Source organism: Brassica rapa, chromosome A01 (assembly GCF_000309985.2).
Source record: "Brassica rapa cultivar Chiifu-401-42 chromosome A01, CAAS_Brap_v3.01, whole genome shotgun sequence".
NCBI classification, from domain to species: Eukaryota; Viridiplantae; Streptophyta; class Magnoliopsida; order Brassicales; family Brassicaceae; genus Brassica; species Brassica rapa.
This window is the reverse complement of record NC_024795.2, coordinates 20,694,388-20,719,634: the sequence shown is the minus strand read 5'-3', so window position 1 is coordinate 20,719,634 and position 25,247 is coordinate 20,694,388. Positions and strand designations below refer to the sequence as shown.

The 25,247-nt window shown below is 35.1% G+C and overlaps 3 protein-coding genes, 1 non-coding gene and 1 pseudogene across 4 annotated transcripts; 3 read left to right on the top strand and 2 right to left on the bottom strand.

The window, feature by feature from the left end:
- Window positions 1-2,212: 2,212 nt before the first annotated feature.
- Window positions 2,213-14,065, top strand: LOC103836061 (PH, RCC1 and FYVE domains-containing protein 1). Its single transcript, XM_033292106.1, has 12 exons — window positions 2,213-3,188; window positions 3,406-3,492; window positions 3,570-3,659; window positions 3,726-3,812; window positions 3,900-3,998; window positions 4,178-6,202; window positions 6,272-6,418; window positions 6,493-6,905; window positions 6,977-11,066; window positions 11,123-13,378; window positions 13,556-13,691; window positions 13,784-14,065. The coding sequence occupies exons 1-9, from the start codon at window positions 3,141-3,143 to the stop codon at window positions 7,218-7,220; spliced, it is 3,240 nt and encodes a 1,079-aa protein (XP_033147997.1). The 5' UTR covers window positions 2,213-3,140; the 3' UTR covers window positions 7,221-11,066; window positions 11,123-13,378; window positions 13,556-13,691; window positions 13,784-14,065.
- LOC103836042 lies at window positions 9,466-10,409 on the bottom strand. Its single transcript, XM_009112260.1, has 3 exons — window positions 10,061-10,409; window positions 9,552-9,750; window positions 9,466-9,478 (listed from the first exon to the last, which is right to left on the bottom strand). The coding sequence occupies exons 1-3, from the start codon at window positions 10,407-10,409 to the stop codon at window positions 9,466-9,468; spliced, it is 561 nt and encodes a 186-aa protein (XP_009110508.1).
- Window positions 14,066-14,382: 317 nt separating the features above from the next.
- LOC103833752 lies at window positions 14,383-17,091 on the top strand (annotated as a pseudogene).
- Window positions 17,092-19,027: 1,936 nt separating this feature from the next.
- On the bottom strand, window positions 19,028-19,146 carry LOC117129190. Its single transcript, XR_004452815.1, has one exon. It is a non-coding gene; the product is annotated as a 5S ribosomal RNA (ribosomal RNA).
- Window positions 19,147-21,107: 1,961 nt separating this feature from the next.
- Window positions 21,108-23,969, top strand: LOC103836034. Its single transcript, XM_009112247.1, has 8 exons — window positions 21,108-21,418; window positions 21,524-21,609; window positions 21,691-21,932; window positions 21,980-22,435; window positions 22,501-22,574; window positions 23,143-23,278; window positions 23,393-23,482; window positions 23,580-23,969. The coding sequence occupies exons 1-8, from the start codon at window positions 21,108-21,110 to the stop codon at window positions 23,967-23,969; spliced, it is 1,785 nt and encodes a 594-aa protein (XP_009110495.1).
- Window positions 23,970-25,247: the final 1,278 nt, after the last annotated feature.

The following is a 25,247-nucleotide window of genomic DNA, read 5'->3' as shown; positions in this document are numbered from 1 at the left end:
CATCCCAATAATTCCATAAATTCCTTTAAATAATTATTTGTCAACTCTTTTTGAAAATCATAGATATGATTTTGGTTGTTCTATAGAAATTTATTTTAAAAGGCAGAGGATTCGTTCAATATTTTGTGGTATAATCACCGCAAGGTGAAATTACTCAGAATAAAAGAGCCCCCTTGAGATAACTTATATCGGGAATTATCAAAATAACATTTATCAACACAAGCATGAATCCTAGTTCCATGTAATTAAATTGCAAAATAAGTGAGTAACACCAAATCATATAATTAGCGTGAATCAATAATGAAAGAAACTGACTATGTTTACAACGCTATCAACCAACACTTATTCGATTGAAACAGTATTTGAATTTTTTTATGATTCTAAAGTTTCAACACCTTTACTTTAATTTTGTAGCAATCTTTAGCCGACTCAATATCTGTAATATGAACAAGTAAAGCGGGCTTCCTTTTCAAACAAACATTATTTGAACGTGTTTGTATTATTTAAAGATGAAGTTTTGTGTTTTTTGTCCATCAAACATATGATGATAATATATACGATCATAGTATAGAGGCGGAAAATTATTATAATACAATATTAAGATGGATAAATCAGAATTACAGTTCTATGCATTAGCATTTACATAGTATTATAATTATAATACGATATAGACTAAGATAAATATCACTTACACATTATCTATACTATTATTAAACTATAAACTATAAAAAGATAGGTTATGTTCCACATTTAGTAAAAAAAATATGATTTAATAATATCCAGTAAAAAATATGATTTTAAAAAATAATAATAAGAATTAGTCCTAACTCGTCAATGTTACAAAAAAAAATATGTATCTAATTAAAAAAGTTTGAATAGTTATATTATTTAAATTAATAAATTATTGACTCAGATAAAAACTAATAAACTAACTAAAATCATAGGTTACATGACAAATAAATAAATAAAAATAATTATATATCAAATTAAAAAGTTTGATATACTTATATTATTTAAATTAATAAATTAATGACTCTGTTAAAAACTAATAGTAAATTATTAACTCAACTAAAACCTAATAACCTAAAATTATGGAGAAGATGACAAATCAACAGAACCACTTCTTAAATAATAGTATAGATAACATTATATATATATATATATATATATATATTGTTTTTAAAATCAAATAGAAAAATTAAATTAAAGTTTGATCGATTTCAAAATTAAAAAAATTAATACGACGATAATATTTTTAAAATCTCATGCATATATATTTTTTATAAAATAAATTAAATGTAACAATTAATTAATATTTTTTTAGTTATTAATATATTTTAAAGTATCCTGTAATATATATGTATTAAAATAGTTATATTATTACTATAAAATAATATGTTTTATTTTAGTTAGACTTTTGATTTTAGGTATAAAACTCGATTAGTACATTTACATATTTTGTGGGTATATTGAATGACCTATTCTTTCAAATTGAAGTGTAGTTATTTTATTCTTTTTTTTATAACATCAGTTATTTTTATTTTTGTTAAGCCAAATTAGACTGGTTTTGTTTAAAGCATTAGTTCAGTTTTCATCTTAGACTAGGTTAAGACCCTCGCCTTGCACGGAATGAACATTATATATAAAAATTATTTTATGTATTATATTTTTTTACATATTTTGAAATAATAAATATATATTCAATAATTAAAAAGTCAGTAACATTACATATAAATAAATTGGTGCACACATATAAATAAATTTTATTACTCCAAAAAGTAATTTTTTCTCCTTGATAGGATATATAATTAAATTAAAATGATATTAACATATATAATTTTTAATATTAATGTCTATTAAATGATGTTTTTTATTCATATGTTTTTGATCCATTTTATCTTTTATATCAAAAAATTTAAATTACGGATTCATTATGGGATTAACAGTTTTATTAGTTTTATTCTTTACAAAATTAAGTTGTCAATGATTGTTCAAAGCTTTTATCAAAAAAGCTTATAACATATACATAAAAATATAATTTTGATTATATGATTAATGTTGTTTTTTAATTTATTTTAATAGATTAAAATTTAAAAAAAATATGATTGAAGATATACTAATTTTTTAACAAATCTTTATTATTCAAAATCATTAATTGTCATATATACTTTAACCACATTTGGAAATTCCGTAATTTTTATTTAAAGAAATAATAAAGTACAAGAATAATGAATTTATGGCTAGTTTAATAAAAAACTTATTATATATTTAGATTGAGTGACTTATTTCTCTAAAAATTCTAAAAATCATTTTAGTGATGACACGTGGCTACAAAAAATGTTGTAATGCTTTTCAATGAATGGATATTGATATTTACAATAATTAAAATATTTTGTAAACTCTAAGTAGTGCATCAATGGAATTTCTGATTATCATGTTGACTGATTTTAGGTTTACTTAGCAAGGATCAATTTACATCTGTCACTAGACAATCCAAATTATACTTACCGTTTTAAGTATATGATGCATCGACAAATTACAAACTACTACATTCTATGATGTTAATTCTTTTCGCTTGGAGCATAATTTTTTTTACTTAAATCAGATTGTGAGTATGATTTTCTATTTATATTTCAATATAACATACAATTTGCAATGTCATTATGTTTATTTGATATTGCAAAAGTACTTATTAATTGACTTGGTCTAATCTCTTACAGTTAAAAGAGAAAATTCTTTCTCACAACATCACGTAACATTAACAACCCTTGATTAAAATACCTATTTTAAGGCTGTTAAATCATTTAAATTTAAAAGAACAAAGAAACGTGGTAAGAGAGAAGGGAAGAGCGCCAAAGTCTGAGGCTAATTTTATGGTAGCTTCAAACATTCCTAAAATGGCGATAATGCCTCAAAATCCATATGACGTTTCTGATATCATTATTTGAGACTCAAATTGCTCAAAAATATTTTCATGCGTGGATACGTTTTAATAGGTCTAAAGAGAATTGGATGAGAGTTGAAACGGATCAAGCTGAGAAAGGAAGCAACGGCAGATGCATCTATGAAGACAGGTGAATTACACCACTTGATACTTCTTGAGTTTATCCGGCGTTCTTCTTTCGGGTTTCTCAGATGGAATGGCAGATCCTGCTAGTTATGTCTATCACGAACGTGACATTGACCAAGTTTGTTTCTCTTCTTTTTATTTTTTTTCTCTTATAATCCTCAGAAAGATACTGTTATATCGAAGACATTGTTGAATTATTAAAAAAAAAAAAAAAAAGACATTGTTGAATTATCTTTTGGAATCATGCAATTATCATTTTCTTGACTTTCTTGAATAAAATTTGGAATAACAAGATTGTGCGTAGACCTAACATGAAGTATGCAATATTTTTGTAGGCACTTATCATTTTGAAAAAGGGAACACAGTTAGTCAAGTACAGTCGAAAAGGGAAACCTAAGTTTCGTGCATTCAGGCTTTCTCCGGTACTCTACTTCAAATAAATAAAATACATGCAATGTTTTAAACAGGACTACGCTAACTATAACAATGTTGAGGATAGGATGAAAAAACGTTGATTTGGTTTTCGCATGGAGAAGAAAAAGGCTTAAAGTTATCAGAAGTTTCTCGAATCGTCCCAGGGCAAAGAACTGTGCGTTTAAACCTAATTATCGTATAAAGCAATGTCATGTGTGGATTAACAACTTCTTATGAACAGGCTGTTTTCAAGAGATTTTTACGTCCAGAGAAAGATCACTTATCATTTTCACTTCTATATAATAACAAAGAAAGGTCACTTGATTTGGTTAGTAAAAGATATCACTTTAGCTCTCTTCAACTTAGGTTATAACACTGAAACTCAAATAAGCAAAACCATTTTTATTTTGGGCAGATTTGTAAAGACAAAGCTGAGACAGAGGTTTGGTTTGCTGCCCTTAAGTATATAATTGAAAGAAGTCGTAATAGACGTGCAAGAAGTGAGATCCCTGAGGTATGCATGTTCTTTTAATTTTCTCCTTTTTTTATATATAGTCGTAGACTAACGTTTTCCCTCAAGTTCTGACCAAACCTATTTGAAGTCCTAAGCCATTACTTCCTTTGTCTATGTTCTGCACATGGTTTATACTTACAATTGAAGTTTAATATGAATTAATTCTTTTGTTTCTTCAGATACATGATAGTGACAACTTCTCCACTGGTCGTCAATCAATAGACATTGTCTCAAACAATATTCCACGAGGTAGAACATCAATCGATCTAGGATATGAACGTGGAAACATGTTAAGACCAAGTACTGATGGTTTTCGGATTAGTGTCTCAAGCACACCAAGTTGTTCAAGTGGAGGTTCTGGTCCGGATGATATAGAATCATTAGGTGACGTTTACGTTTGGGGTGAAGTTTGGAGCGAAGGGATACTACCAGATGGGACTGTTAGCAAAGAAACGGTGAAAACAGATGTGTTAACTCCAAGACCCTTGGAATCCAACGTTGTTCTTGATGTTCACCAGATTGTTTGCGGTGTAAGGCACGTTGCGCTTGTGACAAGACAAGGAGAAGTCTTTACTTGGGGAGAAGAAGCTGGAGGTAGGCTTGGACATGGTATTCAAGTCGACATTTGTCGTCCCAAACTCGTTGAGTTTCTTGCTTTAACCAACATAGACTTTGTTGCTTGTGGAGAGTATCACACTTGTGTTGTATCCACCTCTGGGGACTTGTTTTCGTGGGGAGATGGAATCCACAATGTGGGTCTTTTAGGGCATGGTAGTGATATTAGCCATTGGATACCAAAAAGAGTCTCTGGTCCATTAGAAGGTCTTCAGGTACTCTCTGTTGCTTGTGGCACATGGCATTCTGCTTTAGCAACTGCAAATGGGAAGCTATTCACTTTTGGTGATGGTGCGTTTGGTGTTTTGGGACATGGAGACAGAGAAAGCGTTTCCAACCCTAAGGAAGTACAATCGTTAAATGGTTTGAAAACTGTGAAAGTTGCTTGTAGCATTTGGCATACCGCGGCGATTGTTGAGGTTATGGGCCAGACCGGTACCAGTATGTCATCTAGGAAGTTATTTACTTGGGGTGATGGGGATAAAAACAGATTAGGGCATGGGAACAAAGAGACTTACTTGCTACCCACGTGTGTCTCTTCACTTATTGATTACAACTTTCATCAAATTGCTTGTGGGCATACATTTACCGTGGCACTCACAACCTCAGGACATGTTTTCACTATGGGCGGGAGTTCACATGGTCAACTCGGTAACTCAATATCTGATGGTAAAGTACCTTGTTTGGTGCAAGACCGATTAGTGGGAGAATTTGTGGAAGAAATCGCTTGTGGAGATCACCATGTTGCGGTTTTGACATCTAGAAGTGAAGTTTTTACATGGGGGAAAGGTGCTAATGGAAGATTAGGACACGGTGATACAGAAGATAGAAGAACACCAACATTAGTTGAAGCCTTGAAAGACCGGCATGTGAAGAGCTTATCTTGCGGCTCAAACTTCACATCTAGTATATGTATACATAAATGGGTCTCCGGAGCAGATCAGTCAATCTGCTCCGGATGTCGCCAAGCATTTGGATTCACACGTAAGAGACACAACTGCTACAACTGTGGCTTAGTCCATTGCCATGCTTGTAGTTCAAAGAAAGCTTTGAAAGCAGCATTGGCTCCAACTCCAGGGAAGCCACATCGAGTATGCGATGCTTGTTACAACAAACTTAAAGCAGCCGAGACTGGTTATATCACTAATGCAAACAGGAACAATGTTGCAACTCCTGGACGGTCGTCAATAGATGGTTCGGTAAGAATAGATAGAGAAACAACAAGGTCATCTAAAATTCTCTTGTCCGGAAATACAAAATCAGTCAAGACATCAAGGCCTGGATTTAGACCTAATTCTTCTAATGTCCGTGACTCGCAAGTTCCATCTCTCCAACAACTTAAAGACATTGCATTCCCAAGTCTACTAAAACCTATTGCTCCTGCTGCTGTTCCACAGCGTCTACTAGTGGGACCAATGTCATCGCCTCCACCTACAAGATCCTCATCGCCTTTACCTGGAAGATCTTCATCGCCATACGCAAGAAGATCTAGCCCTCCACGCACTTCTGGATTTTCGAGGAGCGTTATTGATAGTTTGAAGAAGACTAATGAAGTTATGAACCAAGAAATGACGAAGCTGCAGAGTCAGGTATCTTTATTCTTGTCAGTGACAAATAGTATAATAATGAATCTAACTCATCATTTCCTCAACTTTTAGGTTAAGAACTTGAAAGAGCAATGCAATAATCAAAGAACAGAGGTCCATAAATTTCAAGAAGCAGCTAAAGAAGCTTTCGAATTAGCTGCAAAGCAATCTTCTAAGCATAAAGCAGCTACAGAAGCCCTAAAGTCTATTGCAGAACAGGTTTGCTCCAATTTTTCAATGCAAAGATTTTTTTTTTTTTGGCAACATACCATATAATATTTTTCTATAATTAGTTAAAAGGATTGAAGGATAAACTACCACCTGAAGTATCAGAGAGTGAAGCTTTTGAGTCCATTAACTCTCAAGCTGAAGCTTATCTAAATAAAAACGAAGTGTCTGAAAAATCTATACTTACAACTTCGATACTTGATCAACAAGAAACATCTCCTTCCGGAAACACACAAGATCAAAAGGTTGATGAACAAGTATCATCGAACACACAAGATCAAAAGGTTGATGAACAAGTATCATCGAACTCAAGTATATCCGAAACGTCAAATTCATCAAAGCCAGTACCAACAGAATCTTCATCATCATCATCAAGAACAGGGGGAAAGGAAAGTAAAGAACAGTATGAACCTGGCGTTTATGTGACTTTTGTGGTAGACATGAATGGTAACAAGATTTTCCGACGAGTTAGATTCAGGTAACTTACATGAATACGATTGTATTATGTATGGAGTTATAAACCATGCTTGATAAGTATTTGTTTTGTAGTAAAAAGAGATTTGATGAGCATCAAGCAGAAGAGTGGTGGACTAAAAACAAAGATAGGTTGCTTAAGTGGTATAGTCCAAATTCATCATCATCATCACCAAAACCAACTGCCTCCGATTCACCTATTGCTCCTCCACCACCATCGGAATCACCGTTGGATCCGTCAGTCCCTGAAAAGAGCAATGACGAAGAACCAGAAGTCCCTGAGAAGAGCAATGAGGAAGAACCAGATTCTGAAATCTAGCCATGTATAAGTTATGATTGTTATTCTTAAGAATCTGACGTGTTTTCTTAAAAGGTCTGAACATTGTTGATACGTATTGTACTGCGTTATTCAAATATATGAATAGTTTTGGAATATATGATGTAATACTTAAGATTATGTAGTTTGTAAAACTTCCATATCTCTTTTGACATTAGTTTTTTGCTGTATTTTAAATGCCGCAAGGCGTTCTAAGGCGAGACGGTTCGAGCCATGCGCCATGGTGCACAAAGGTGCTCGCCTTGATGATCAAAGTGGGAAGCCGTTTATCCAACCTTGTTCCCTTCTCTTCTAACTGCTTCTCCTGTTTCAAATTCATTCAAACAACAGCAACAAAGCTTGCAGACCACTTGGAGAAGCTATTAGTTATGTCTTGTTATGTCTTGTATTTGAGAAGAAAACACTTTAGGTAAGGAATGATTGATTCACATACAAGACACAAATCTTAAATGCAAGCTTTATTATTTGAAGATAGTTAAAGTTGCAATAGAACTCAGAGGCGTGAATGAAAACTCAGAAACAAAATTATTCAAAACCAAAACCCAAAACAAAGTTTCAAATATAGAAAACCAAAATAAATAACTTCAAAACAATACCTAAAAATCATCTTTGTAAGCACTATAATTCTTACTTCATCATCAAAGTCAACATCCTCATACCCAAGGTCATCTTCATCTAAATCTTCTTCCAACTCATCCTACTCATCAACCAATGTCATAATGGTTTGAGATGGTCTGTAACGTTTTTTTCTGATTTGAGCTAGCAACACCTTTTCCTTTATCTTTTTTAGATGTACTTGTACCAGTTGCTCCTCTAGTAGAATAGTTGGGTTCTTCAGCACTCACAACATTCCATGGCAAATCATCATCTTCCCACACCAGATCATCATTATCAGATGAATCTCCATCCATTCTTCCAATCAACCACTCATTGCTTTCATCAATTTCATCCAAAAGAATAGGATCTGTGGTGACACTGTCACTTCTGGTGCTTCGGCGTTTTAGAGCTCAGTTGTATTTCACAAAAACCATGTTGTTCAGCCGATGTTGTGCTAGTCGATTTCTCAAGCTGTTACAAATCAAGTTCAAAACTTATAAGTAAAATGAAATCACCTAGAATTATATAAAATAAAAGTGATTAAAAAGACTTAAAAGTTGGAAAACACTCCAATTTATTTCACACCCAGTAGCACTACAAGTCAGACTAAGAATCTTAACAGCGAAGTTTCTGAGATTTGGAGCAGAAGATCCATAACAAGACCACCATTCAGCTATTAAATTAAAAATATTGTTAGTATTTATTTAAATGATCAATTATCTAAAAGTAATTCAAGTTTGTTTTACCTGGTGCTTTGACATCTCTTTGCCTACTGGTCATGGCATGGCCGAAGATACCAGTAGAGTTCTTGAATGCATCTAACTCTGCCATTATCTTGTCTTGAGTCTATGTATCTGGAACCAACCTATTAATGCAACACATACAAAATTATCGTCTGAAAATTGTGTACCAAACTATTAATGAAAAACAATAACACAATTTAAAAGACCGACCTAGTAATGCAATTGTACAAGCCCCCTTCCACTTCTTCGCAGCGTACATCATCGTGATATTTGTAATGAATTGAAGGGTTTAGGAAATACCCAGCAGCATGCAAAGGATGGTGAAGCTGACACTCCCACTTTTTGTCAATGATCTCAAAGGCTTTTTCGTATTTCTCTTTATTCCACTTGAAATCCTTTGCGATTGTCTCTTTTGCCATGTCTATGGCTGCATAAATGTATCCCATAGCTGATTTTTTCTCTCCATCAACCATCCTAAGTACTTTGACAAGAGGAGTCATGAGCTTTAGAGCATGTCGAATATTCCTCCAAAAGGTCACTTGCATACGATATTGTCTAACTTTTTTTGCTCCAGCTTCTTTGGGCCATTTAGACTCACTCCATTCAGCAGAATTGACCATATCCCTTAAAGGCTTCTGTTGTTTGAGAAACTGATTCATGGTTATGCAAGAAGTAGCAAACCTTGTTATAGCTGGTATGTGCAGATTCCTTTGCTTGGTAAATTTCCTCATCATGTTCACAAGAGGGACATGGCTGTAGATATATCTATTCATGAACATGAATTTTTCATGGTATTCTTCAATGCTGGGATTTTTTCAATGTCCTCCAACATTAGATAAATGCAATGTGCAGCATATGGAGTCCAGTAGAATTGAGGTCTTTTTGCTTCAAGCAATTTTCCTAAATTTTAAATGTAAAGTGTTAAAACAAAGAAATAAAAACGTTGAATATAAAATATTGGTTCAGATCATACATATCAGATTTTATGTAGCTCTTTGCATTGTCTGTGATAACTTGAACTACATAAGCTTCTCCAATCTCCTCAACCATCTCATATAGCATCTTAAACAACAATGTCGCATCTTTCACCACTTCTGAGACATCTTTCAACTTCATGAAAACAGAACCTTTAGGAGAATTAACTAAGAAGTTGACAATGTCTTTCTTAGCCACTGAATCATGCCAACCATCAGACATAAGTGAACAACATTTACTAGCCCACTTGTTCTTGTTCTCCTCAATTTGGACAAAGTGTTCTGCACTTCTTTAGTAAACAGTGGAACTCTTAATTCATACATGGTTGGTGGTTTTAATCATACTCCATATTCCCTAATTAACTTAATCATCTCGCCAAAAACTAGGACAGTTGACTGCATTGAACACAAGACCAGCATCCAAAACCCACATAGTGATACCTCCACATACTGTTTCCTTTAAATCTTTATCACAAGCTCCAAGAACACTCTTTCTATCTTTCCTTGCTTGCAAAAATATCAGGCGGAGGAGTAGTCACATACATGTCCAATGGACCTCTAACTCTCCTCTTCTTAGCATGGACAGACCATCGCGGCTGACTTTCCTTTTCGCCGTCTTCATCATACTCGTCAAGACCTTCTTCTTCTACTTGGAGAACCATGTTACGAGCCGCTATCTTGTCATCCTTCCTCTTCTTGTGTCTGTTTAACTCCTCTCTCACATGTGGTGGACATACTTTATAAACTTTGGCATTCCTATGGTCCCCTCTTAAGTGTTGCTTGAGACGTGAAATCCCACCATGAAAGTCCTTCATACAGAAGATACACTTCCAAGAGTTAGAATTGTTATTCAACATGGTTCCATATTTTCTTCCTGGATTACTTCCAGGACGTGTAGCCTAAGACATTGAAACTCTGATCAAAGGAAAAACATAACAAAGTAATTACTATTTGAGTATTGTTAATAGTATTGACCGTTGGTTATAAACTTATAATATAAACGTAAAGAGCATGAGACAAAAACTATAATATACACGTAAAGAGCATGAGACAAAAACAAGACTGATCATACACAAGTACACTCAATTCAAAAGCCCGTAAGTATATTAGTAAGACGTCAATTATTTAAAGCTCGACTGTGATCAAAGCAAAGACAGAATTAAGAGAAAAAAGAGAAAAAATGATATAAAAAGAAAGTACAGACAGTCATAGACTAACCACGTGTTGTTAACTCCGACCAAGCAACCACAGTGCGTTCTAATCTGTGACAAAGCAACACAAGAATTTATAATAAGAAGAAGCACATACATGATTAGAAAGAGTAGAGAGTACTCTAACCTTAAGCAAAAAACCTTGAGATTTATGTTTTTGTTAAGTTATGTAACTTGTCTTTTATAAAGAGGAAGGTAGGGTTTTCATAGGTATTTAGACGTTTAAGATTCCGAATCTCCTAAGTATTTTAGACGTCTAAGATTGGTTATTAATTAAGGTAGTAGGGTTTCATACCTGGTTTAGTCCATGGGGTGTGCCTTTGCATCGCCTTTGATACTTTCACCTTATGGCCAAAGAGCTCCATGGGGTGCGCCTTACGGACCACCATACCCTAGCCTAGGAGGTGCATGGCGGGGATAGGACTGTCGCCTTAGTGTGCCTTGCGCCTTGGCGCAAAAGGCGCCACGTAAAACACAGGTTTTTGGATTAATGAGTATGCAATATCACAATGGGACATGACATGAAGTGATTATAGTATCCTGTGTAATGCAAATCAATATTTAAAGAGAGACCGTTCAGTTTTATGATATTCTTTCATTCAACATCCTCAAACTCAAAGATAAAAGTAAAATATTTGGGAGAACTCTATAATAAGATTCAAAATCAACACAAAGAAAATAGATTTTGTGACACTAAACTCCATACAAAGACCTTAGTGAATAGATGATCCCGAGTTATATAGAGCCTTATGCTCACTATCAAGTTCTGTTGTCTTGGCCTAAGGTTTTCATTATCCATTGACTGTAACTTTGTAAACTCTGCTCATGCAAATCATAGAATCACTCTAGCAATAACACATACGCAAGGAAGATATATTGATCATATTTAAATAATTAAAACAAGAAAAGAGACCATTACAAATCACATGCTTTGCTCTTCCCTTTTGCGTCTCCCAAGAAGTGTACCTTTTCTTATTTGAGCCAAACTTGGAACATAATTCAGAAGATGTGGGTAAGAAGATGGTCTGATTGTAGAACTTAGATCAAGAGGATCCACTTGCATGTCTTTATTTCCTCCTACAACGTGTAATATTTTGTTGTGATACATTACAGCTTTGTTCTCCTCGTCAGCCAATAAACTAAACCTATTCTTATTTATCCTACTTTTGGCCTTCACTGTTAGGACCTTGCTCCATGACATGACCGATCGAGGACTAGTGTTTCACCCGTACATGTAAAGTATCTTCATTGTAAAAACTGCCTAACAGACAAAGCTGCTCATCTTTTTTTTTTTTTTTTTGAAACACTAAGCTGCTCATCTTTAAATACAGATAAAGCTGATATATTAAATGGAAAAGGCTGAGGCAGTGATAGATTATAAAATCTCTTGGCTGAAAAATCAAAACTGAGTAAGAAATTACTGTGTGGACTCTGTGCTTGAGTAGCAAACCAATAAGTATTTTCCCTTCACAGAGATGCCACGACTATATTGTGATAAAAACCAATCACTACACAAAGTACTCTCCAAGAATTAGTGGTTAAGTCATATAACCTCGTACTCATTTTTGATTGGTAATATCACTTGAAGATCCATTCTCAATATTTTGTACTGCTTGCGGGAGAACTTGTTATAGTAACCGAGAGCATAGTAGTCGTCCCACTTGTAGATGTCTCTAGGTCAAGCCCACTTGGTTTCCCCTGACCATGGATTCCAAACCACGAGTTTTGTTATCCTTTATGGTGCATAGCAATAAGCCTTCACAGTGAACAACGTTATATATAGCGACTGGTGAAGCATTAAGGTTGAAATGATATGCTACCTTAACAGATGGAGAAACATCGTTGTGCTGCAGTCCATGGAGATTGATCCTTACTAAGAATACCTTATAATCAATCAACATGATACTCAGAGGCTCCTCCTTTTGTGTACAAGCTGAGTGTTTCCTAGAAAATCTCCAAGATCTTAATAGAGCGTGTGATTGTTTTGAAGCTGATCAAAACCGTGACAGGGATTTAGCAGGAACCCTATAGAGAATCTCCTCTGTCAAATCCCCTGGAAAGTTTCCCCACTCCATAGAGGCTGTCATTAAATAAATTTAGCAAGCCAGGCCAAGCAACGTACGAGCTGAGAAAGACCCAACCCTAATTATATCCTCTCAGAGACCTAAGACCACCTCCATCGAGGAGGTTCTAAGGAGAATTTCAAGCAAAATAAAATAAAATTAAATGAAAAAGGCCAAAAAAAAAAGAAAGAACCGGGTCTTTAATTGGGGTTTATAGAACTGGTAAGGAACCCTTAGGTGTCAGTATCCTATTCGATCACCTCTTAACGTCTCTCGCTCCTTCGCCTCGTGAAATCAGTTTGGCTTCCTCCTCCATTGTTGAACGGAATCACCGAATATTGTAATGAGATCGATTGTCCCGGTCGTTATGGCTGGTGTGTTAGGTATCTACGGTCTCATCATCGCTGTCATCATCAGTACCAGAATCAACCCTAAGGCCAAGTCTTACTACCTCTTCGACGGATACACTCATCTCTCCTCTGGTCTCGCTTGTGGTCTCGCCGGTCTCTCCACCGATATGGCTATTGGCATCGTCAGCGACGCCGGTGTTAGGTAATTGCAAACAAAGATTGAGTTTTTTCGTGAAAAGATTGAGTCTTTCGTGTTAGATATGTTGGTTAGAGCTAAAAAGGTTGAATCTTTTTTTTTTAACTTTATGTGTTGGTGTTTGTGATCTGATGTCGTTTTGTTGTGTGTTGTGTGGCTTCTAATCTATTGTATGTTGACCAGCTTGTTAGAACTGGTTTCAGCTACACCACAGACAAAAGTGATATCCGTCATGATGAAATGGGTTTGATTACGCAAGCAGAGCATGATCGCTTAGAAAAGATTGTCCCACTGTACGAACTATCCATTAAGCTTTGTGGTACTTCCCTCCTTTCATTATCAAGTTTTTTTCTTAAAATTGCTCCATGTGTTTTGATGGATCATGAATCCTTGCTTTTTTGGGCATACAAGCGATCGTTCAAATGCTTGTATGATGAAGACAACAAAGAGTTGGGTTTGCAGCTCTGCACAAATCAGAAGCATACAAGCATTTGATGAATAATGAAGACAGAGAGAACATGAAGTGGCTGAAAGTGTTTAACAAGTATGATCTCTACGGCAAAAGCAAGGTTCGTATAAACGTGGAGGAAGTGAAGTCATACTATATCTCCCTTATCATCAAGGTTTGTATATTCTATATATACAAAATGTGAATTCAAGTTTCAAATTTACAATCATTCAATTAAAAAAAAACAATTAAGAACCTCAAAGAAGTTCTTCCATTGGACCATGAAAAGTTTAATTATACTAACAAGGGTTCTAAACTTTTCAAATCTCAAAATTAATTCTTAAAGTATTGATTAGAGCCTTTTATGGGTTCTTACCATTGGACTTTAATTCCTTTTGTTTCTTGAAACAAAAATACACACACATCAAAAAACAAATGGATTAATAAGTTCTCAAAAAATAATTAGTGGGTAAAATTTGAAATCATCTATAAGATAGGGACTATTTAACAAAATCTAGCAAACTATGTGGAAACGTTTACACAAAGTCTTAACTCTGAACTGACCTAACTTTCTCCCAACGGTCTCATTAAATATATTTCTTCTTCTCTTATTGTTTCCTGAGAAAATTTCAGGATCGATTCAACTACCAAAGACGATATTTTTTCTTCTGGACTCTGTATAATCAATTATTCCTCCTTTCTTTCAGCGAAGGAAAAATGGGGCAGCAGCAATCAAAAGGGGAATTGCTGTTTGAGCAAGTGAGCTACGGTAACTCTGAAGGGATTCAATCTCTTCATCGTGAAGGAGCAGACCTCGAGGTTCAATTCCATTGATTGATTGTTATTGAAATGCTCGTAATTTAGGGGTTTTACGTAATTTGTGTGATTTTGGGATTGTAGTGGATGGATAGAGAAGGGAAAACGCCTTTGATCATGGCTTGCATGAACTCTGAGCTTTATGATGTCGCCGAGACTTTGATCGAGTTAGGCGCTAATGTCAATGCTTATTGTCCAGGTACTTAAGAGCTGGTTAGGATCATAAAGAACGTTGAGTACTTATAGCTAATGTGGTTTCTCTCTCTCTCTCTCTCTCTCTCTCTCTCTCTCTTGTTGGTTATAAGCTCGCCATGCAGGGACTCCTCTGCACCATGCTGCTAAAAGAGGTTTTGAGAATATTGTTAAGTTACTTCTTTCCCATGGTGGTATGTGTTTATTATCTCTTACAGCTTATACTTTGAGTTTGATACACCCTCTTTTTAGAAAATATACAAATTAAATGTTATCTTAATATGTGTGCACAAAAATCTAAAACAATAATTGAACCAAAACGGAAGGAGTATCTAATATGGTATAATCCCGTCTTTGGTAGCAAATCCACTTGTTCTCAATGATGATTGCCAGACACCACTTGAGGTCGCTAGAGTCAAAGGGTTCAGCAATGTTGTACGTGCCATTGAGGTATGATCATTTGTTGTTGCTGACTTGTAAGTGATGGATATGGTTTTTTGTGGATTGTTAACTATTTTGGGTTTGTTTATTCTCTGTAGAGTCACATCTGCTTATTCTCTGGTTGGATGCGTGAGTTTTACGGCCCTGCCATTCTTGATTTATTTGATCCTCAGCTTCTTTCAAGAAAAGTGTGAGTATCCACTATACCTCACCCTTGTCTATCTTTTCTTTCTGTGTCATACTCTGCTTGTGTGCACAGAAAATGAATTCTGAGGAAAACGTTTTCCATTATGCACATGGCTACTTATGAATCATCTAAAGATTATGATTTCCAGATGGGTAGTCATTGTACCAACTGGTTCAAGAAATCCTTCAAAGCCTTTCAAGTTGGAGCTGGTTATATATGCTAGTTTGCAGGTACAATGATCATTACTGTTAACAATTAAGAGAACAAGTTCGGGACATTTTACTCTCTATGTGTTTGAGTGGTAATGATGTAATCTCAGGAAGCACAGCCACGCGCAGTGATGCCGTTGTGGAAAGCAAACTTGGAGGAACCAAAACCAAAGCAGTCTGATACTTCAGTGATTATTGTCGAGAACTCCACAAGTAAATTTCTTGCTATGCTTTTTATATGTTGTTGACATGCAACCTCTTGCTTTGTGGTGGATTATGATTGAACTGATTCTGGTGGATAGTTCCAAGACGCAGGAGGCAGAGAAGAAAACGTAGGCATCAAGTAGTTAGGCGTAAGTCTACACTGTTTAGTTGCTAGCAACCATCCTTAGTTCATATCAGAAACTTTTTACCTTCATGAACTAAATAGAACTCTGTTTTATCTGATCTTGCGTTAAAATATTTTGTAAGCTTTTCTTCTCTTTTATTACAGAAACACGTCTTAGACTCGCTCCATCCATTGAAGGTGACGAACAACAGCTTAAGTGGTTTTGTGATGCATGTAAAGGAATTCCTCAGGTGATTGTCAAAACAATACTACCAATTTAATGTTTCATTTCATCGTTCTTTGTATTATATAATGAAATATTAATGGAGTTAAATATACAGACAACACATCCTCCAAACTTTCTCCAGACAGTACCGTCTGCGCCGCCACTTCATCATGCTATGAGTGAGACACCAAATGCCAATCACCATTCCATTGATGAAGCAAGTTCCTCAACAACACCACCACCTCCACCTCCTTCCTCAGGGAAAGCAAGCACCTCGGGTCTCAATAGCCATGAAAGTGTTATTGTACATGAACCTTCACCATCAGCTCCTCCATTGACAGATGATGATGATGTACAAACCCCAGAGGAAGGTCCATTTCACTACCCAACAATCGATTCAACACCTGTTGATGTCCCATCTTCTTATCCTCTACCAGCTTCAGCAGAGGGTGAAAAGAAAGAAGACGGAGCTCTGGACAGTGTTCTATATGTCTCGACGCTCCATCTGACGCGGTTTGCATTCCGTGTGGACATGTCGCAGGATGCATGTCTTGCTTGACCGAGATCAAATCCAAGAACTATGGATGTCCGGTCTGTCGCGCCAAGATCAATCAGATCGTTAAACTGTACCATGTCTGAAATAGACAGGTACTACATGAACTCACATGGGATAGTCTCTCTCATTCATTGTGTTGTGAGATTAAAGCTTTCCAACCGTTGACACTCTCTTTCTCTATTACTCAACTATGATCAAGAACCATGTTTCTCTGTTGTTGTTAAACAATACCTATGTGTCGTATAAACGGTTTTGGATGAAAAAATGTAAAAGTATTCATGCCATATTCTATTTTAGTTTACAGTTGATTGTAATATTCTTAGAATAATTGGTAGATTTGCAAAAACCCCAAACTAAACTGACCAGAATCCAAATTGACCCAAACCAAACTACAGTATATGTCTAAACCATTTAGTTAAAAAAATTATTAATCCAAATGGTTTGGTTTTAAATCGAACCCCAGAAATCAAAATATTTCAATAATTAAATTAACTAAATATATTAATAGTATAAGTATTTAAAGTATTTAACCATTTAATCTAAACTAGTAAACATAATCTTATAAATTTTACTTATAAGTGGCAGAACAAAACACAAATAAAAATAGAACAAAAGAATATGAATCTCATATATTAACATCAAAACCAGAAAAAATTATTTATATTAGATTTAAAATAATAATATAAAATTATTGGATTACATCTTCTATATTTTTGTTATAATGTTTCGATTTACACTTAAATATAAAGAAAATAATGATTTAGTGTTAAATGAGATTTGCTTTATGCTTTTATAAAATTTTACCTAATTAAAACAAAACTAAGAAAATCAAACTTGAGAACTAAACAAACACAAACTAAACCAACTAAACCGAATCAAACATAAACCAAACTCAACTAAAACTGAATCAAACATAAACCAAACACAAGACAAATTAAATTAATTTCGGTTGACTCTGATTAAAATTTTCTTAGACCCAAATAAACTAAACCGAATCCGAATTTAAATCGAATTGCCCACCCTTAATTGGTAATGAATCGGGGATTGGTTCCAAAAAGTAAGAACAGGAAAAATTAATTATTGTACGGAAACATGATGGTCAGGGAAACTGTTTGTGTGCAGATAACGTTTCCGTTAATTACTCGCAATCTATGTGCCTTCTTGCTCCATCGCAAGTACGTACGTATATTTACTCAATAAAAATAGTTTTACTTACAAATCTACTGGAATATTTTTACTGTTTTTTGGTAGGGAGATTAGAATAAAAGTTGTAAGGCTATGAGATAATTATCCCCCCACCAAATGTAGCATAATGAGAAGCATCATGTCATTGCCATTTGCCAGTAATAGCTTCAACTACAAGGCTAATTACAAATACACTTCATTTTACAAGGTTGGTAAAAGTCAAACTAACAATAGTGAAATTGTTTGGTTGAATATTGGTGTAGCTGAGGCACAAAGGATATTAACATCTGCATTTAATACATTTTAGTTGCTCTAATTTTTGAGAAAAAAAATTAAAAATTATTCCTAGAAAAATCTACTAAAAGTCTAAAGCCGAATTGAAAAATTATTTGATGTGTTTGTCTGGTAAAAAACATTAACAAAAAAAGTGATCAACACTTCAACAGTCCCCAAAATATTTTAAAAGCAGTAAAATATGACAATACAAAAAAAATTGAGAACTCCATTTTCCGACTTCCAATATCATTTGAACATCTTTAGTTAGAAATATGGTTCCTCGAATTAAATCTTTCAAATATATATACACAAAATATTTATATTTTATTATAGATATCTCAAAATATTATTTTGTTAATATAGTATTATATTTTTGAGAAATTTTGTGAAAACCCATGTTCTTATTACTATATTTTGTTACTCATAACAGTCAAAATGATATACTTTTACCGCATTGTAATCATTCCAACATGATAGTTGGCCATTTTGATTTTAGTGATAGATGTTCATTATAATCATTGATTAACAATGACCAACTATGAGCGTACATAACTTTTACATATCTTGAAAAGGGATTTTGGTTTGAAATCTATCCGTTATTATAAACAAAAGATTATATAAATTAATTTGCACCACTAAAACCAATATACAGTATATATATAAATATATATATGGTTTATATATGCTATATATATTTATATATGGTTTATATATATTTCCCCAAAAAAATGGTTTATATGTAGGTAACCATCATTTTTTGTTGTTTTTTTTTTGAACACATAAAATAAAAAGGGGTGCAACACGAGGACTTCCCGGAATGTCACCCATCCTAGTACTACTCTCGCCCAAGCACGCTTAACTGCGGAGTTCTGATGGGATCCGGTGCATTAGTGCTGGTATAATCGCACCCCATCATTTTTTGTTGTTTATAACTTCTTATTTCACCTTTCTTTTCCACTGACAATAGCTTTGTTCATATAGGATTAAATTTTCAATAAGAGAGAAAAGAGCCAAAAATGAAAAACCAACTGAAAATTTTCACATGGTCCACTATGACATGAAATGAACAGTGAGATCGATTGATTGACTCTACCTTTATCCTTCTTTATTAAGTAACAATTCAAACACACTCCACTGCTCCTCTTTATGCCTCTCTGTCCCCATCCAGATTCGTACCTCTGCCACAAGTTACCCCTTGCTGCTTACTTCTTTAAGGGGTCATCTCGACTTTTCATTCCAGGTGTTGTCCACTCACGCCAAGAACCAAATATATTATCGTCACTATATTCTCTCTGCCTACCCTAGTCTCCTCTAAATCAATAATCTATAGTGTTGATCACTAGATCTGTAGATTTGATTCCATCTTCTCACTTTAACTGTAAACTACTGTATTTGTCTATAGTTGTAGTATTTAGCTACCAAAGATAAGAGCATAATATGCTTGTAAACTAACTAACGTGTCAAAAATGATCCTTAGAATGACTAAGAGAAGAGTGGGGCATGCCTCCTACGTTCCCGCTCATTTACGTAGTAACATAGGTCGGTTCTTTCTTATCCGGTCGAAAGTACAAGGAAGTGGCTTTGTATCATTCTTTGTAAACTCTTATTCGTTGGGTGATAAACGAAACAAATTATATATTCGCCAGTTGAAAAGAGAAAATCCATTTTAAAAGAAAAAAACTTGGAGAGCCAATGGCTCAATGCACACGTTTTTTTAAAACATAGCACAACACAAAAGTCTTGCATTTATCCCTATTTTCATATAATGTTCAGTTTAAAAATCATATAGTCTAAACCACATTCTGATTTAGGTTTTCAAAGCTACATTGATGATCAATTAATAACATCATGTCTAATATGCATTTAGATTTATGAATTAACTTGCATAATAATTTGGTAACTTTCTAGTACATTCAGCATACAACCACGAGAGTGATGGTCGCTAAATTTCCAATGAGTCAATGCTATAGTTGTGATGATTTCCATGTGAATTTAGGTCAATCTGAATCCAACTCAATATAGATCTCTATTACTCCCCTCTTGTTTTCTCGATGAAAGCATTTTAATCAGAAAGATCATATGGATTTTCTAGAGATTAGTGTGGTTGTGTGAAGTTTGATTCAAAATTTACATCAACTAGAATAAATAATTAATCGTTGAAGTTCGATTATTTATGTTTAACATTTGTGATTTGTGCATGTGTATATTTTATAATCTCAAACGATAAATGTTGTTTTAATTATTATAACAACTTACTAATAGTTTAATTGATAGTTTTTAAGTTTATCAGGTCGACAATCTATTTTTTCACAAAAACTATCATATTGCATCAGATATCTCTCGAAGAGTGATCTCATTCCATATGTCCTCGAAAATAAAATTTAAGATCTGTTTCCTCATGAATTAAAAGTTCAAGACTAAAATCCCCACAAAATTAAAATTAAAAATCTTAAAACCCAAAGATCATAATTATAGTTGGTTTACTGATTTTAAATTTAACCGTAAACCATATCAAATTGGAACAAACCGAACTAAGATCCAATTAAGATCCAAATTCATTTAATAAAACCATAAACCGCTGGATTAATATCCAGACCCGATTAATTTCCATTTTCATTTGTTAGGATAAGTATGTATTTAAGTTGAGATAAACATGTAATATATTAGAGATAAATATTCTAATTATAAGTCGGTAGATAGATGATTAAGTAAAGTTGTATATAAGTCAAGCTTGAGACTCACGATCAATACACATAAAATATTCAGTACTTGCAAACTTATCATGGTTTCAGAGCAATAGATCCAACCAAAAATGACTGTTGCTTGTTTTTCATTGATTATTTCGTTCTAATTCTTATACTTAGCAAAAACATGGAGGATGAGAAGGTTATTGTTACCTGCGTGTCCGGAGATAAGGGTGTGAGCTCACCTTATTCGATTTTTTCGTCGGATAATCATGGAGCTTTGATTACTTCGGTTCAGTTAAAAAGTGACAATTATAATGAGTGGGCAACGGAGATGATGAACGCTCTCCAAGCTAAGAGAAAAACCGGCTTCATTTATGGTACTTTTAAGAAGCCGCCGGAGGGACATGCTAATCTAGAGGCTTGGCTCAGTGTGAATTCCATGATTGTGGGATGGTTGCGAACATCTATCGAGCCACGAGTTAGATCAACTGTGACGTTCATAACGGATGCTCACAAGCTTTAGGAAAATCTCAAAGAGAGATTCTCGGTAGGTAATAAGGTGAGGGTGCAACAGCTGATGTCCAAACTTGCTTCATGCAGGCAAGATGGGCAAGCAGTGATTGACTATTACGGTCGCCTAGCAAATATGTGGAAAGAATTGCAAACATATAGGCCTCCATCGGCTTGTACGTGCGATGCAGCTGCCGTGTATGAGAAGGAAAGAGAAGATGAGAGTGTTCATAAATTTGTGATGGGGCTTGGATGAGTCCATGTTGGACATGTTGTCACGGCGATCATAGAAGCTGATGTCCTACCAGACATAGGAAAAGTCTACAACAAGAATGTGCATGAAGAATATCGTCTAAACTCTGCGAAAATTCGTGAACAACAGCAGGAGGCTGTAGGGTTTACAACTAGACGTGATAATGGTGACTTAAGTGTAGGACGTGGAGGTTCACATGATGACTTCACCTCACAAGTGTTCAGAACAAAGGACAATATCGAACTTGTTCGAATTGTGGTAGAACGAGTCATGAAAAGTCTGCATGCTGGCAGCTAATTGGGTACCCGAAGTGGTTTACCGAAAGAAGAGGAAGAGGAACTTGTGGTACATCAAGAGGAGGAGGTGGTCGAGGTAACAGTTCGTCTCTGGGAAGAGGACAATCTAATGCGGCCTTTGCGACCATATCAAATCCAGTAGGATCTACACCTCCCGAGCTAACTCCAGAACAGTGGAGAGCGATCACTCAAATCATCAACAACAAATCAAACTCTTCCGATAAGTTGTCCGGTAAGGATACGGGTGATGTGATTATTGATACATGCACATCACATCATATGATGGGGGATATCAACCTACTCATTGATCTCGAAGATATTTCTCCATGTAAAGTTGGGTTTGTTGATGGAAGCACCACGGTTTCAAACAAAGTGGGCGTGTTGCCTTTGTCTGATCGTATCTCATTATACGATGTGTTATATGTTCCATATTTGAATTGCTCTTTGATCTCAGTATCTAAGTTACTCAAGCATTCAAACTGTTTCGCATTTTCACCGACACTATATGTGTTTTGCAGGACCGGTGTTCGAGGATGCTGATTGGAGCAGGTGAAGAACGTGATGGGTGTACTATGTTACGGATGTCAGAGCTGTACGTGTTAACAAGACTGTGAAGGTTGAAGATTCAGTGTTGTGGCATCGTCGGTTGGGGCATCTAGGGTTTTCAGCTTTGTCATCGTTGCCTTTATTTTCTGGTATTAGTGTTTCTGAAAGTTTACATTCGCGTGAGGTCTATTTCCAGGCTAAGCAAACTTATCAGTTTTCTGAAAGTTCAAATAAAACTACCGATTGTTTTGAGTTGATTCACATTGATGTGTGGGGCCATATCGTGTGGTTAAGCTTCGTATGGAGCATCTTATTTTTTCACTGTCGTGGATAACTACTGACGAACTGTGTGGACGTTCTTGTTACTTGAGAAGTCACAAGTAAAGAAAGTAGTAGAGAATTTTTGTGCTTATGCTGATACCCAGTTTGGGAAGACAATAAAGAAAGTAAGCAGCGACAACAGCACCGAGTTCATGTGCTTGTCGTCGTTTTTCAAAAACAAAAGGGGTAGTTCATCAGATTTCATGTGTAGGAGCGCTGCAACAAAACGGTAGTGTGGAGAGAAAACACCGTCACTTGTTAAATGTTGTGCGATCGTTGCTCTTTCGGGCAAGTATGTTGATCAAGTTTTGGAGAGAAGATGATCTTGCAGCAGCACACGTTATAAATATCACTCCAACCAAAGTTCTTACCGGGAAGTACGCTCACAAGTTGTTGTTTGTACCAGTTCCCTCGTACTCTGATCTGCAAGTTTTTGGATCATTTTGTTTTCCTCATAAGCAGTTGCGAGACAAGAAGAAATTTGCATCTCGGAGTAGGAGATGTGTATTCGTGGGATACACCTTTGGAAAGAAGGGATGACAGTTATATGACTCAGAGAAGAACGAGTTTCTTGTGTCTCGTGACGTGATCTTCAAGGAAAATGAATTTTCGTTTTCAAACAGTTCATCTGAAGTATCTCCGACTCCCGTCATTACAAAAAACTTTGAGGATGTCTTCTTGACGAATGAAATAGTGGGTATTGGAAACAGGGGGAGTAATGATGATGTAGGAGGATAAACGCCACAAGTTCCAAGTGTTGAGCATGTCTCTCAAGACTGCAATAATTGAAATTGGACCAAAAGTAGGAGGAAAAAGGACTGCAGACACACCAGCGGTGGTTAACCCTGATAATGCAGCAGAAACAGAGGTAGCTTTGGGTTCACTCATTTGTTTCATCCCTACAAAAGACATGTTCACGTTCCTCCTCAACACCGGTTCTCTCGACGTAGTTTATGTTTTTGTTATTGCTACCACCATAGAGCATAGAAGCTACGACATTAAACCTTCAGTCATTGTTATAATTATTTCTCCACTGATCACATTAAACTTTGAGTCTCCTTCTCTCTCTCTTTGGATCTTCTCCAATTGCAGGGGAGTATCAAACACCATACGGCTCTGAGAAACTTTTATCTCTCAAAGAACAATCTCAACGGAAGTTGCCGGAAAGGATCAATGCTCTGTAACTTATCAAAATTGCAGATGCTTTCTGAAAATCAAAATTCTTAATAAATTTCGAACAACAATTTGAGGGCTCGTCCTCAATTTGATTTGGAAATTATAAGCAAATGCATAATTTGAATGATGGTTTTACGGGTCGGGTACTAAGTTTGGGCAAATACTTAGTTTGGAACTGTTTTTTTTTTTCTGGTTCAATTTTGGGTTTAGTGGTTTGCTCACAAGTTATATTAAACCAATATATATGGGGAAATAAATCTTAAACTTTGTTTTTGGAGATAAATAGAATGAGGTTACATACTTCGTGACATATATGATGCTATATGATAGTTCTCGTGTAAAAAAATCATTCCAAGTCTGACAATTTGATACTTTGTTGAATACATGAAACTTTAAAATGACTGAGTTATCTTTTTGACAACTAATATTATTAATTAATAGGAGAAAGCTGTAAGGATATATTTCTAAATTAATTAAATTCCTAAATAATAAAATACTACATCTGATTTTTTTTAAAGGAGTGAATAGATTTGTTTACTATTTAACATTTTAATAGCATTTCAATATGCATTAATTACACCATCCATACACTCCCTTTAAGCTTTAACCTTTCATCCACCAAAACTAAAAATACACGAACCTGACTTTATACCTGATCTAAAGTGTAAACGGATTCTATAGTCCTATACCAAATACATGACCCGAACCCGAACGGGTATCAGAACACCACCTCTACAGACAATAATAATTGATTACAGAGATGTATATGTAATATGGGTAGTAGTGGTAGTAGTAGTAGTGTTTAACTCAATCTATATAGTCAAAATACAAGCTTGCATTATTATGAATCCACTGTTATGGATCAAGCAGAACAATTAATGAGAAAATATTTAGAGCATGAATACATCCAACCCACTCTCTATAGTAATGACTACGATACCCTCTCTCCTTTCTTTTCTCCACCATCTTCCCTTATCAACTCAAGGCTCATAAAGCTATTCTCATCTTCATCATAACCTAAAACAAAAATCACAAAGTGTGAACCAAAGTAAAACAAAACCTTAGTGTATATCAGATCTCGATATTATGGATCCAATCCATGGCTTTATTGGCACAACAAACATCTCACACAACACAAACCTTATGATCGCCGCCGCAGCAGTCACTACCTCATCCTCCTCCTCCTCGTCTTCTTCAGGCGGATCGGCGACGACCCAGCTGA